At 16.8% G+C, this 14,967-nt stretch overlaps 1 protein-coding gene across 1 annotated transcript; it reads left to right on the top strand.

Annotated features, from left to right (window-relative positions):
- Window positions 1-1,871: 1,871 nt before the first annotated feature.
- Window positions 1,872-2,423, top strand: K444DRAFT_610918 (uncharacterized protein; the record flags this gene model as incomplete). The annotated part of the gene is made up of 1 exon (XM_024879846.1): window positions 1,872-2,423. A coding segment is annotated over exon 1 (200 nt), but the record flags the coding sequence as incomplete, so codon positions are not given.
- Window positions 2,424-14,967: the final 12,544 nt, after the last annotated feature.

The following is a 14,967-nucleotide window of genomic DNA, read 5'->3' as shown; positions in this document are numbered from 1 at the left end:
TAAATACTTAAAACATTTCAAGTATCTACTAGTAATAGGAAAAGAGGCTATAAGATTATTTTTATATTTATTATTATAGGAATGGATAATAAAGCTAGAAAAAGATATTATAGAATTAATTAAAAATAATTAAAGAAAACTTAGAGAAGAGTAAAAGAAGAAATTAGAAGATAAAAATAGAAAAAGTTATATATATAGTTATTAGAAAAAAAGAGAGTATATAATAATATAAAGAGATTCTTTTATAGAAATAGAGAATTACCTAAATTAACTACTAGTTTTTATACTAGTCCTAATTAGAAACTAGTATAACTAATTAATATATATTTCTAGAAGCCTATAAATAATCTCTAGGACCTTAGAAATATTTGTATAGATTTCTTATATAAATATTTATTAAATACTTTCTATATAGCTATTTAGATTATTCTAATATAATATTTAATAGGTAATATTAATTTTATAAAATAATACTTTAGTATTTTGGATTAAGCTAATTAGAATACTCAGATCCTAAACAAAATTACAATTACTGGCTAGCTCCTATATCTGGGATATAATTACTCTTCCTTCTTACTTATTTAGCCCTAATCTAATTAGACGATTTTTATATCTATTATCTAAATTATATTAGTAAAACTACCTCCTAAAATACTAAAAGTTTATATTAATTAAATAAATAATTAATTAAATATTTACTAGAATAAATTAATAGATCTTAGAAATAAGATCCTAGAAAGGAAATATAGTTATAATATATATAGGATTATATATAATTTAAGGATATATAATAAACCTCGGATATTACAGGTATTAATTAGGGAGTTCGGTAGTCCTTTAATATCCCAACTAATTACTATTTATATTATATATATTAGGCTTATAAATTACTAATTATATATATACTATTAGGGCCTCCTATTTAGAAGGGGCTTTCCTAAACTTTATAAGAGAGATAGAGATTAGTTCTATACTAAATTTAATACTATAATTTTATAATATACTAATTTATTCTATTATCTTATTACCTACTAATAAATACCTTATAATAGTTAAGGTTATAAAAATTAAAATAGTTAAAAAGGTTTTTCTCGATTTTTAATAATATTTCAAACTAATATAAGCAAATATTTATTTTTGGCTTAGTTTTAAAATTTTACTTTTTTTTTATAATTTATCTAAATAATAAAATATAATTTAATATAATAAAAAAAGTTATTTTATTTAAATTTTTAGAAAAGAAAATAAATATTAATATAATAGAATAAAAAAAATATATTAGAATTTAGATAAAATCCGAGAAATATTTAGGTTTTTTCTTCTTTTTTTAATTATAAAAGCCTTATTATTAAGATTTATTATTAATTTTTTTTAAATATATTGAATTTATTTATTTAGCTAAATAAAAAAATCTTATTTTACTAGAGTTTTATTTATAGAATTTATATAATTCAAATATTAAATTCTTAAAATTTAATATAAAATATTATTTAATATTTATATTCTATTTTTTCTATTTAATTTTATAATAAAGCTTATTATAAAATATTCTAAAAAAAGAATTTTTTAGATTTTTTATTTAAATTTATTATTAATTTAGTAAAATAATAAATTAATAGAATTCTTATAAAATCTATTTATATAAAAAATTAGTCAAATTCCATATAATAAAAAAGATCTAATTAATATAAATAGCTTATTATTTTATTAATTTTAAATAATTTAATAAAATAATAATTTAATTTATTAAATAAATAATTCGTTTTCCATTTTTTTTAATTATATAAATTATATTTTTTAGACTAAAATCTAATTTTTACTATTTTTTATTAGCTTATTTAGTTTAATATTTCTGAACTACTATTATATATTGTTACGATAAGGTAATATTACAGTAGTGGTAAAGAGCTTGAATTGAGCTAAAGGCTGTGTGCCGGGCTAAAAGCACTGGCTACACGCTAAGTCACGTGCAATGGCACCACGTGACTGGTGCCACGTAACAAGTCCCCCCCTTCAGACTTCAAAAGACGACGTCCTCGTCGCAATATAGCCATTCTAGGCTACCCAAACGAGAAGTCCACTAGTATGGAGTGTGCTTCCCGCCCCCAAGAGCTTACATCTTACTCCCAAGGGCCCTGCGAGAAGCAGGCCATAGTAACGTATATCCCAGAATATGCCCCCTACTTGTATATTGCCTCCCTCTCTACCACACTTCTTGTTCGCGCCGTATCCAGTCTTAATAACCTCCCAATTGCAACCACCATGTATGCCATGTGCCCTAATAGGAGGGACACTAGCCAAGTAAAGACTTGGGGAAGTGAGGAGTCGGACGGCTCTGCCGGCGGGGGTGTGAAGCGTGGCAGGAAGCTCTTTCTGCAGGGGCGAGGGGAACATCGCTTTATTGCTGTGGTAATCCGTATCGTGAGGTCGATCTCGATCGTAATTATTGTATTGCTACCATATGTCACGATAAGGTGATATTGCAGTGGTGGTAAAGAGCTTGAATTGAGCTGAAGGCTGTGTGCCGGGCTAAAAGCACTGGCTACACGCTAAGTCACGTGTAGTGGCACCACGTGACTGGTACCACGTAACATATATTTTCGGATATAATTAATAGTAATATTAATTTTCTTAATTTATTATTATATATTTTTTTAATTAAATTTCTTTTTTAATATTTTAAATTCTATTATTAGTAATATTTAGTTAAAGTTTAGTCTAAATTTATATTTATAATTAATTATTAAAGAAAATAAGCCAATTAATTTATATAAGTAAGTAGTATTTATAATATTAAATATTAGAAATAATTAATAAAAATATAAAATCGAATATTAATAATCTAATTAATAATTTCTATTTATTTATTTATTTAGATATATTTTATAATTAAAAGCTTTAACTTAATTTTAGTTAATTTTAATAATTTATTTATAAAATTCGAAATAAATTAGGGTTTTTAATTATTTATAATAATAAGAAAAAAACCTCGAAATTATTAGATATAATAATAAAATAGGCTAATAATAATTCTAGTTATAATATTTTTAATTATTAATAGATTTATTATTAGTTTATTAATAATATATAATATTATTATATAGATATAAAATATTATTTATATAAGATTAATAAAGTTATTATTATTATTTAAAAATAGAAATTATAATATTATAATACTAATATATAATTCCTAAATCTATTAAGCCTAAAGAAATCTAGTCTACTAATTGAATTACTTATAGAATATAAGATTATATAATTATTATCTATATTTTATTACTTTTAGATTATATAACTATATTATATAACTATTAATAACTATAGCTATATTAATACTAGAACCTTTTTAAAAAATATAAAAAATAATATTTCTTTTTAATTATATATAAATTCCCTAATTCGGTCTAATATTAGATATTTCAAATACTTTATATATTTATATTACTTTTAAGGTTTTAGTTATATACTAAAGGCTATAGCTTTTTATATATAACTTTTCTTTCTATAATATTAGTTTATTTTATATATCTATTTCTTATTTTATTTATATTTAATTTATTTCTTTATATCTAATTATATTATATTTATATTAATTAGATATTTAAAAGTATTTATTAGCTTTAATTTTATTATAGAATTAACAAGATTTGATTTTCCTTTAATCTATTTAATTTCTATAATTTCTTATTATTTATATATTTAATAGAAATATATTATATTAATTATTAGATATTTCTTTTAAATAGTTCTTAATTTAATAAGGCATTTATATAATAACTTCGAATCTATATAAACTATTAGTAATAGTTCTATTTCTAGTATTTTATTAATTATCGATTTAACTAAAGTATCTATATTAAAGCTATAAATTATACTATAGAGTTCCGAAACTAGAATACTTCTAGTAATTCTTTTATATTTAATAGAAAACTAGTAAATAATATTAGTATATTTAGTTCTATTTACTAGAACTAGAATATATCTGATTTAAAAAAAGAAATCTTTATTATTTATAAATAAAGTATCTATAAAAACAATTAAATATAAGAACTTTTTTACTAGCTTTATAAATCTCAATTCTCTAGTAATATTCTTAATTTACTATTTAATATATTTATTAAATGCCTTTATATTAGTTTTCGAGAATTTAATAGTTTAAGTAGTAATTAATAGATTATATAAAGCTTCTAGTTAATAGACTAATATAATATATATTTCTCTAATATATTAGGTAATATATTAATTCTTAATAAAAAGATCTTAATAAATAGTACCTCTATTATTTATAATAATAGTATTTTTTATAAAAATAATTTGGAAGTTTTTATATTAGTATTTCTATATAAAAGTAATTCTAGTAGTATTTATATAAATAATATCTCTATTAAACTTGAGATTATAATTAGAAATAAGGCATTTATATTCTTTAGTTAAGAATTTAGCCTTTTAAAGTTTTAATTATTCTATTTTTATAAAATTATTAGTTTTAATAAATGAAATATTATTAGTTTAAAGGCTAATAATTCCGAAGAATTATTTATTATAAAAAAGATAAGAGTTATAAATTAACTATTCTATAAAAAGCTTATTAATATAATAGAAATAGTAAATTTTAAACTAATAGTTTCCGGTTTCTAATATATTATATAATAGTTTTATAATTTTCAGAATAGAATTATTCTTTAGATTTAGCTTTTTAATAAGCTTGTAAAATGAATTAATATAAAAATTATAATTAAATAAAATTATTAATTAAATATAAATTTATAAGATATTATATAAATATAATTTTATAGTATCTATTATTATAATAATAATACTAAGAATAATTTTCTAGCTAATATATTAAATAATGGGCAATTATATTAATATTATATATTTATTATTATTATTATAAATTTGAATAACTAGTTTCGATTTTTTAAATTCTTTTTTTAAATTCTTATTTTTAATTTTATTAATAAACCGGAAATTTTTTTTTTTAATATCTGAGATCTGAAAATAATTTTAAATATACTCTTTTCTAAAAAGCTAGTAATTTCAATTTAATAGAAATCCTTATATAGCTTATTATTCTATAGAAATACTATAATATCCGGGTTTTTATAAGGGTATTTTCTATTATATTTTAGTAAAATAGTAGAAATAATAAAAGAAATTATATCTGTATTATCTTTAATCTTATTATAGAATTCGGAAATAGTTTTAAATTCGAAATAATTAGTAATAACCTTAATATCCTTTATATAAAAGGGCTTTATAAAAGTTAAATAGAAAGTAGTATTATTATATAATAGAGCTAATATATAGTTTTTTTATTAATAGCTATTAGCTTATATAATCTATTTCAATTATTAGATTAACTAGTATTTCTTTTATATTATATAAAAATATTCGAATTTAAAGGAAGTTTATAGATATTAGTAATATTAGAACTATTTCGGATATTTAAGGTATTTATAATTTAATATTTAGTTTAAAGCTTCTAAATTTCTATTTTTTTTTAAATACTGCCAATTACTATAATATAATTAGTAATAGAATATTATATTTAATTATTCGAAATAAAATACTATAAATTAAAAGAATTAAAATAATATTATTGCGTTTTATAGAATTATTAATAGCCTTAAAAACTATTTGAAATATAATATTTTTATTAATTTTATTAATTTCGGCTATAATAATAAAATAAATATATTAAATCGGGCTATAATAGTATTTTATAATTCTAATAGAATAATAAGCTTTTATAAAAACGATTTTAATTTTGGGTTTTATAGTATTTATAAATTAAATAAACTTTTTATTAATAAATTACTTTCTAGTATCTATTATAATTTAATTAAAAGAGCCTAAATAATATAATATAGTAAGTTATACTTTATTAAAATCGCTTTATTTTAATAGTTTTAATATTTTGGTTATATAGTAAAAGCTAGGGCTTTTTATATATAACTTATAGAAATTATATAAAAAAGTTAGTTTTTTTTATAATTTTAGATAATAATTCATTATTAATATTTATTTAATTAAGCTTTTATATATTATATATTATTTATATTTTATTATTTATACTTTTAATTTTATTATTTTATTATTAAGTTATATTTTATATTTTAATATACTTTATATAGATTTTTATTTTATTATAGTTTATTTTTTATATATTTTATAATTAAAATAATATTTTTATAAAGTTCTAAGAGGTTTCTATAAGGCGGATTATTAGTTTAGTAAATTTAAAAAAAAGACTATTATAATACTTTAAACCTAAGGCCGAAATATTAAAGATATATAAGTATTAATCTTAGTATCTTATATTAATTTCCGATATATTTAGTAATTTAAATACGAGTTAGCTATAAAATATAGTTATTAGTATAATATATAGGAATAATAGAAATAGAGGCTAATTATAAAAGGAAAAGAAATAGAGGAAATAGAATAAAAAATATTAAACTAAAATAGTATAAATTAGAACTTAATTAGAAATAGACTTTAGTATTCGGAAATAAAATTATATTATTAATTTATATATTATTTTTAGTTATAATAAAAATCGAAATAGAGGTAATATTAATTTTAATAAAAAAGCTTATTTCTAAATTCGAGAAAAATATTTAAAAGAAGAAATATCCTTAATTTCAAATAGAATAGTAAATAGAAACCGGAAATAAGAATTAAAAAGAAATCGGAAATAAGAAATTATATAGATAATCTAAAGAAGCTTCTAGAGAAAAAAAAGAATATTAAATAGAAATAAAAAAGAAAAATTAGAAAAATCAGAAAAATTAGTAAAATTATATTTATTATATTTATTATTATTTTTAATAGTATTATTAAATATATCTAGTTTAATAAAATTAAGAAAAGATATTATAGGTATTAAGCTAATAAAATAAAAAAATATATAAATAATAGAAATAAAACTAGTAAAGCTATTATCTTATTATTATTAATACTAAAACTCGAACCTAGACTATATTTATTATTATTAACTAGTTTCTCTTAAATTCCGGTTCTTAAATTAAAAGATATATTTAAATAAGAAATTAGCTTTTTAGAAACTTTATTAATAAAAGTCTCAGATATAGAAATTCTATAATTAGCTATAGAAGAAATTATTGAAATTAATATAACTAAAAACAAATATATATTAGTATCGGATTTAAACCTATTACTTATAAAAGCTCCTGAAATATTATAGTTTTAAAAAAGTAATATCTTTATATTTTTGAAATAATATATAAATATATATAAGAATTATTATATTTCTAATAATACTAAAAAAGAGAGAATTATCTATTATATTTCTTTTATTTATAAAAACCAAATTAAGGCTATATCGGAATACTATATTAATAATTCAGAAAATTACTAGAAAATCAAGTTCTTTAAGGCTTTATTAAAGAAATTCCGAGAATATAACTAGAAAATACTTAAAATTAACTATAATTTTTTTAATTAAATTATTATATAAATCCAAAATAAAGAAATCTTTTCTAAATCTTATATTAATATATTTAATAAAATATTAAAAAAATTACTAAAGAAAAAAAAGATAAATAAAATTATTTAATATCGAGAATTTATAAAGAGATTATATTTTTAAAAATATAAATTTTAAATTTATAGATATTTCTATCTATAAATATAATAAAATATATAAGAAAGTAATAATATTTTATTAGTATAAAAAAAAGAAATACTATTTTAATATTACTAATAATCTAGATATATCTAGACTTAAATAAAAATACTTAAATATAATAGTTTATAATATAATTTCCAAACTAGAAAATAATTACTTTTTACTAATTTCTTCTATTATATTTCCTAATATAGCTATAGATATAAATAAAAAGAGAATTCAATTTATAATTAATTATATAAAACCTATTAAAAGTAATAAACTTAAAAGAGATAATATTAACTAGCTAATAAAAAGTCTAAAAAAACTATTTATTATTACTATAACTTAAAAGAATCTATAAAAATAACTCAATATAATTACTATTATAATTCGAGAAAATATCTATAGCCTATTTATATAATCTAGCTAACTATAATAGATATAATAATATTAATAGCCTAATAGATATAATTCGGGTTTTCGGGAAAAATATACTAGAAATTATAATAGAAGTTATAGAGAATATTATAATAGCTATATTAGTTAAGCTAAAATAAATAAAGAGTCTAAATAACTATATTCTAGAAAAAGTTAATTTTAAATATAATTAGAAAATACTATTTAAATTAATATAGCCTATAATATAAACTTAAAACGAAAAGAATAAATTTACTATAGATATTATAATAGAAATAAAAATAATAATATTAATTTAAAATATATTTATATTTTTTAGTTCTATTATTTACTAATAAAAGAGCTTATAAATCGAGAATATATTTACTAATTTAATAGAAAATAATATAAAAAGTTATTTAAGCCTAAATAAGAAAGTATTTTCTTTTTCCTTATTAGTAAATACTAATAGTTTAATTAAATTATTTCCTAAATTCAAAAAGAAGAATTTAATTATAATTTAAAAGCTTAATCTAAAAATATCCAGAGATTAATAAAGAATACCCAGTTTGCTAGATAAGAAAGAGAAAAGAGAATTAGCTAACTGGAATTTATATATAGAAGTAAATAAGTTATATTTAGGAAATCTGAATAGCTATTTTACTTTAGAAGAAATTATATTAGAATTACTAATATTTCAGGTTCTGGAATTAATAAATAGTATTAAGATTTAGCTATAAATAATATTTCTATTAATACTATAATAGATTTCTTATTAAAAAGAAAAAGAAAAAAGATAGAAATAGCTAAAAAGATTTTCTAAAAACAAGTCAGAATTAAAAAAAAGCTATTTTATATAAAAGGCCAGAAAAATACTATTTTAAGAAATAATAAATAAGGGAATAGCCTAGTTAAGGAAATAAATATTAATATTTCCGGGAATAAATAAAATAAATTAGAAATTTAATATATTTTTAATTATAATAAATATAGAATTTTTGAAATTAATAATATTTTAATAAGATTATTAAAGAAATAAAAATATTTATTAATATTTTAAAAATACTAAATTTAGCTATTATATTTCAAAATTAATAAATTAAAAATAATATTTTCTATTTTACTATTTTATAAATAAGAAATACTATTATATTAAATATAATTAAATAAACTAGAAGATTTATAAAATTAATAGCTTTAGTTTATATAATAGATAAAATATTTAAGGAATTAGAAATACTAGTTCAGGTATCTAATATTAATAAAATTATTTAATTTAAAAATATTAATATTAATATTCGGATATTATTAGTTTATAAATATATTATATAATTTTCGTATTTCTAATTTATATTTCAAGAATCTTAAAAAAGTATTAAATATAAAGAAATAATTAATACTAGAACTAAAATTAATATTCTTTTTAAAAAGATCTTTAGAAATATTAATTAAATAATTATAAGATATTTATTAGTAAATAATAAGATAATAGAATAAATTAGTAAGTTATAAAACTATAGTATTAAATTTAGTATAGAACTAATCTCTATCTCTCTTATAAGGTCCAGAAAAGCCTTATCTAAATAAAAGGCCCTAATAATATATATATAATTAGTAATTTATAAGCCTAATACTTATAATATAAATAGTAATTAGTTATAAAATTAAAGAACCTTTAATCTCCCTAATTAATATCTATAATATCCGAGATTTATTATATATTCTTAAGTTATATATAATCCTATATATATTATAACTATATTTCCTTTTTAGGATTTTATTCCTAAGATTTATTAATCTATTCTAGTAAAATATTCAATTAATTATATATTTAATTAAGATAAACTTCTAATATCTTAAGAAATGAATTTACTAATATAATCTAAATAATAAATATAAAAATCATTTAATTAGATTAGAGCTAAGTAAGTAAGAAAAAAAAGTAATTATACTTCAGATATAGGAGCTAGCCGGTAATTATAATTTTATTTAGGATTTAAGTATTCTAATTAGCTTAATTTAAAGTACTAAGATACTATTCTATAAAATTAATACTATTTATTAAATCTCGTATTAGAATAATCTAAATAGCTATATAGAAAGAATTTAATAAATATTTATATAAGAAATTTATATAAATATTTCTAAAGTCCTAGAAATTATTTATAAACTTCTAGAAATATATATTAATTAGTTATACTAATTTCTAATTAAAACTAACTTAAAAACTAGTAATTAATTTAGATAGTTCTCTATTTTTATAAAAGAATCTCTTTATATTACTATATACTTTCTTTCTTTCTAATAATTATATATATAATAACTTTTTCTATTATTACTTTCTAGCTTCTTTTTCTATTCTTCTCTAAATCTTTTTTAATTACTTTTAATTAATTCTATAATATTTTCTTCTGGCTTTATTATTTATTTATATAATAATAAATATAAAAGTAATTTTATAGCCTTCTTTTTTATTACTAGTAAATACTTGAAATATTTTAAGTATTTACTTATTAATTCCTTTATCTTATATATTATAATATCTAGTAAAAAGAATTATAACTATTATAATAAAAGTTTTAAGTTTTATATATTAGTAAGTTCTTTAGCTTTAATATTTATTAAAGCTAATATAATTTCAGATTTCTTATTACTTATTAGAAGCTTATTAGTTCTAGAAAAATACTATTATAATCTTTAAGAAATTTCTTAAAATATATCCTAAATAGTATTATATTAATAAGAATAATACTATTAATTAGGTTTTTAAAAACTAAAAAGATATTAATAAATTTCGGAATTTTTCTTTCTATTTTAATAAAACAGATAATAATACTATTTAAATTAGTATTCTAAAAATAAGTTTTTTCTAATATATTTAAATATTTACTAATTTCTTAAAGAAATATTATAATATCTATTTTTAAGATATTAATCTTATTACTAAGCTTATTACTAAGATTACTAAATAGTTTATTACTAGTACTTTAAATACTAATAATATAATACTTATAGCTATTTAGGATCTAATTTTAGAAATTTGGGCCTTTTATAAAATATATATAGCTATTATAAGTTCTTTATTATTTCTTTTAATATTCTTAATACTAATATTATTATAATATAACTATATTTTATTAAAAAATAAATAGATTTTGGAAAGTATTAGCTAATTCTTTACTAAGTTCTAAATAAGGCTAGTATTTAATATTCTTATTTTAAAAATTAGGAATTTATAGAAATTAGAATTTATTTATTTAAAATATTTATAGCTAGTTTATCTATAATAAACTTTTCTTAATTCTAAATCTTTTTCTAATAATTTAAATATAATTTTTATAAGCCTTAATAAAATTCTAAAAAATCTTTATAAATAAAAAAACCTAGAAAAAGAATATTTCTATTATTATTCCGGGCTTTTTTTTAATTATTTAGATTCTTTTTTTCTTTTAAATAGCCTTTTTCTTAATAATCTAGAATTCTTTTTAATCTTAAGAGATTATTAAAAAGTAATTTTGGATTCTAAACTATAATTTCGGTTATATAATTTTAGAAGTTTTTTAGAATTTTTAAGATTAGAAAAAATAAATAACTAGATATTATAATCTTTAGACTAGGCTTTTTATTTAATTAAATACTATTATTTCTTATTTCTATTATTTTATTAGTAATTAATAATAGCTTCTATTTCCTATTTTTATTCTTTATTATTATTTACTAATTCCGGAAATTCTTTAAAGAAATATAAATATAGCTTCTAATTCTTTTTTATTATATATTTTTAAAAAAAAGAAATATAGAAAGTTAAATATAAATAATTATATATATTTAGTAGTTCTAATTTATATATTAAATTACTAATATATTTAAGAATTCTAAATAGATTTATAAATTTTAGCTTAAGTTTCTTTATTTTAAGTTTAATATTCTTTATTAATAATATTATTTAGACTTTTTTAAAATAATATTTAGCTAATTAGTATTTATTATAATAGATTTTCCGGTTATTTTATATATAATATTATAAATTCTCGAGCTTTCTTTATTTTATTTTAAAAGTTTCTAATCTTTTATATATAACTAATATCTTTTCTATAATTCTATTCTTAGAATTTTATAGAAATTAAAAGTAGTATTTATAATATATATAGAAAAATATATCTTATAAAACCTAATATTTTAAATTATTATATATAAATTCTATAAAAAATAACTTTTTAAACTAGTTATTTTTTTTTTAGATATTATAATAATATTTTAGATAGTATTTTAGGATCTAGTTCTACTTTTTTATCTAATTATTTATTTAAAAATAATAAGCTATATTTAAATATTATTTATATATTAAATAAAAGCAGAAAGTAAACTAAAACTAGCTAGTAAATACTATTTTTTAATTAGAAATAATTCTATTAAAAAAGCTAAAAATCGAGAAAATATATTTCTATATAATCTTAATAAACTCCGGAAAGTTAATAGTTTTATAATATATAATATATCTTATTATTTTAGAATACTAGTTAATAATTATAAGAATTATATTAAAATCGGGATCTTTTATTAAATTCTTATATAATAGTAAATCTATAATAAAATCTATAAAAATCTTATTCTAGAATCTTTTAGGCTATAATAAACTACTAAGTAGACTATATAGTAAATACCTTTTTATTTTAACTTTCTAGTAAATATTATATTCTTAATAATAATTATAAATATCTTTTCTTATATTTTCTTAATACTAGAATCTTCTAAAGAGTTTAAGAGTTTTCTCTATTCTATAATATCCGGCTATTAGGTTATTATAATAAAGCTTTATAACTTTTTAATATAAAGCGGAATTATTAGATATAATAATTCTTAAATAATATCTAAATAAACTTGAATTATTTTTTCAGATTTCTTTTCCCTTAATATTTTTCTTATTAAGCTTCTATTTTATAATATTCTAATATTAAAAATTATTTCTTTAAGCTATCTAAATAATATCCAGAAGAGATTTAGATAAAGAGGCTAGTACTATAGCTCTTTTAATAGCTATATATATCTATATATAGGAAATTAGATATTTATAATTATCTAATTTAAAAACTTAGAAAACCAAAAAGTTTTTAGTTCTATTAAATAATATAGTTATAGATATTTCTATTACTTTAGCTATAGTAATAGAGCCTTTAAGGCATCTTCCCATATCTTATTTCTTAACTAATTCTATAATTAAGGAATTTATAAAATAATTTATTTACTTATTTTATAATAAATATTTCTTCTTAGCTATTATAAATATAGTAAATATTAAATAATACTTATTCTAAAAAGAGAACTCTTTAGATATTTATAAGGACCTCTAAATTATAATTATAAAAGCTTTCTTTAGCTTATTCTAAAAAGTTAGAAGTTAAGTCATATTAATAAAATCTTCTTTATAATTAGATCTTTTATTAGGTCTATTTACTAGATTTAAGGCACTTCTATAATAAATAATATTAAAATTATATATTATAAGATATATTACCTAATATACTTAATAGCTTTCTAAATACTTTATTTCTATAAAGTATTAAAGGTTATTATAGTTTATAATAACCTTAATTATAAATCTAAACCTTTTAAGGTAATAGTACTAATATTTAAAGGCTTTAATAATTATAAGTAGCTTTCTATTATAGGTACTATAGTTATATTTAGCTCCGGAAAGTTTCCGGAACCAGAATATTACTAAATACTAGTATTTTTTTAGACTATTACTAGAATTAACTTATTATAAAATAATACTAGTAATTACGAATTTTAATATATTAGTTTTAATATAAATCTTTTTAAAAAAATTAAAATAGATTAAAACAGGTATTATAATAAAAGCTTTTTTTAAAGTTTTAAAGCTTTTAGCCGCTTTATCTATTTATATAAAGAAACCGGATTTCCGGCCCTTTTCTATTTCTTTTAAAAGATCTATTAAGCCTATAGTTACCTAAAAGTAATAGTAAATAAATCTATAATAGAAATTAGTAAATTCAAGAAATATTTAAATATTATAGAATAATTCTAGTTCTAGCTATTTAATAATATTATAGATCTATTTAGAATCCGTATAAATACCTTCTATTCTAATAAGAAAGCCTAAAAATTCGATTTTCTTAATATTAAACTTATATTTACTAAGTTTATAAAATAGGTTATTTTTATATAGCCTAGTAAATATCTAGTAAATATAATTATAGTATTTATCTTTATTTCAGAAATAAATAAAAATATTATTTAAATAAATAATTATAAAATAATCTAGAAGCCCTATAAGTATAGTATTAATATATATTTAAAATATAGCTAGTATATTAGCTAGCCTAAAAGATATTATAAAATATTTAAAATAGCTATAATAAATCCTAAAAGCCGTCTTTTACTTATATTTTTTATAAATTCTTATCTAATAATATATATTTTTAAGATCTAGCTTTATAAAGATTTTAGTTCCTTAAAGCTAGTTAAAGGTCTTATTAATAAAAGAAAGCAGATACTAATTCTTAATTATAATTTAATTAAGTCTATAATAATTAATATAAAGATATAGCCCTTTATTCTTTTTAGAAATAAAAAGAATAAATACTCCTACTAGACTTTTACTAGGCCTTATCTAATATTTATAAAGTATATCTTATAAATATAAATATAATACTTCTAGTTAGGTCTCTAATAAATTATATAAAGATCTATATAAAATTATATTATCTATATTAATAAAGTATTAATACTACTAAGATTAGAAAGTTCCGAAGCTTTATTAGAATTAAAAACCTCTAAAAAGTTTTTATATTTATTATTCCGGAAATAAATAGATATTTTTAAGGCCTCTTTCTGGAAAGTATTAATTTAATATATTAAAAACTTCTATTTAGTATTACTAGAACTATATAATAAAGTAAAGATCTAGT

This window comes from Hyaloscypha bicolor (assembly GCF_002865645.1).
Source record: "Hyaloscypha bicolor E unplaced genomic scaffold K444scaffold_53, whole genome shotgun sequence".
Classification (NCBI taxonomy): domain Eukaryota; kingdom Fungi; phylum Ascomycota; class Leotiomycetes; order Helotiales; family Hyaloscyphaceae; genus Hyaloscypha; species Hyaloscypha bicolor.
This window is presented reverse-complemented; position numbering and strand designations above follow the sequence as displayed.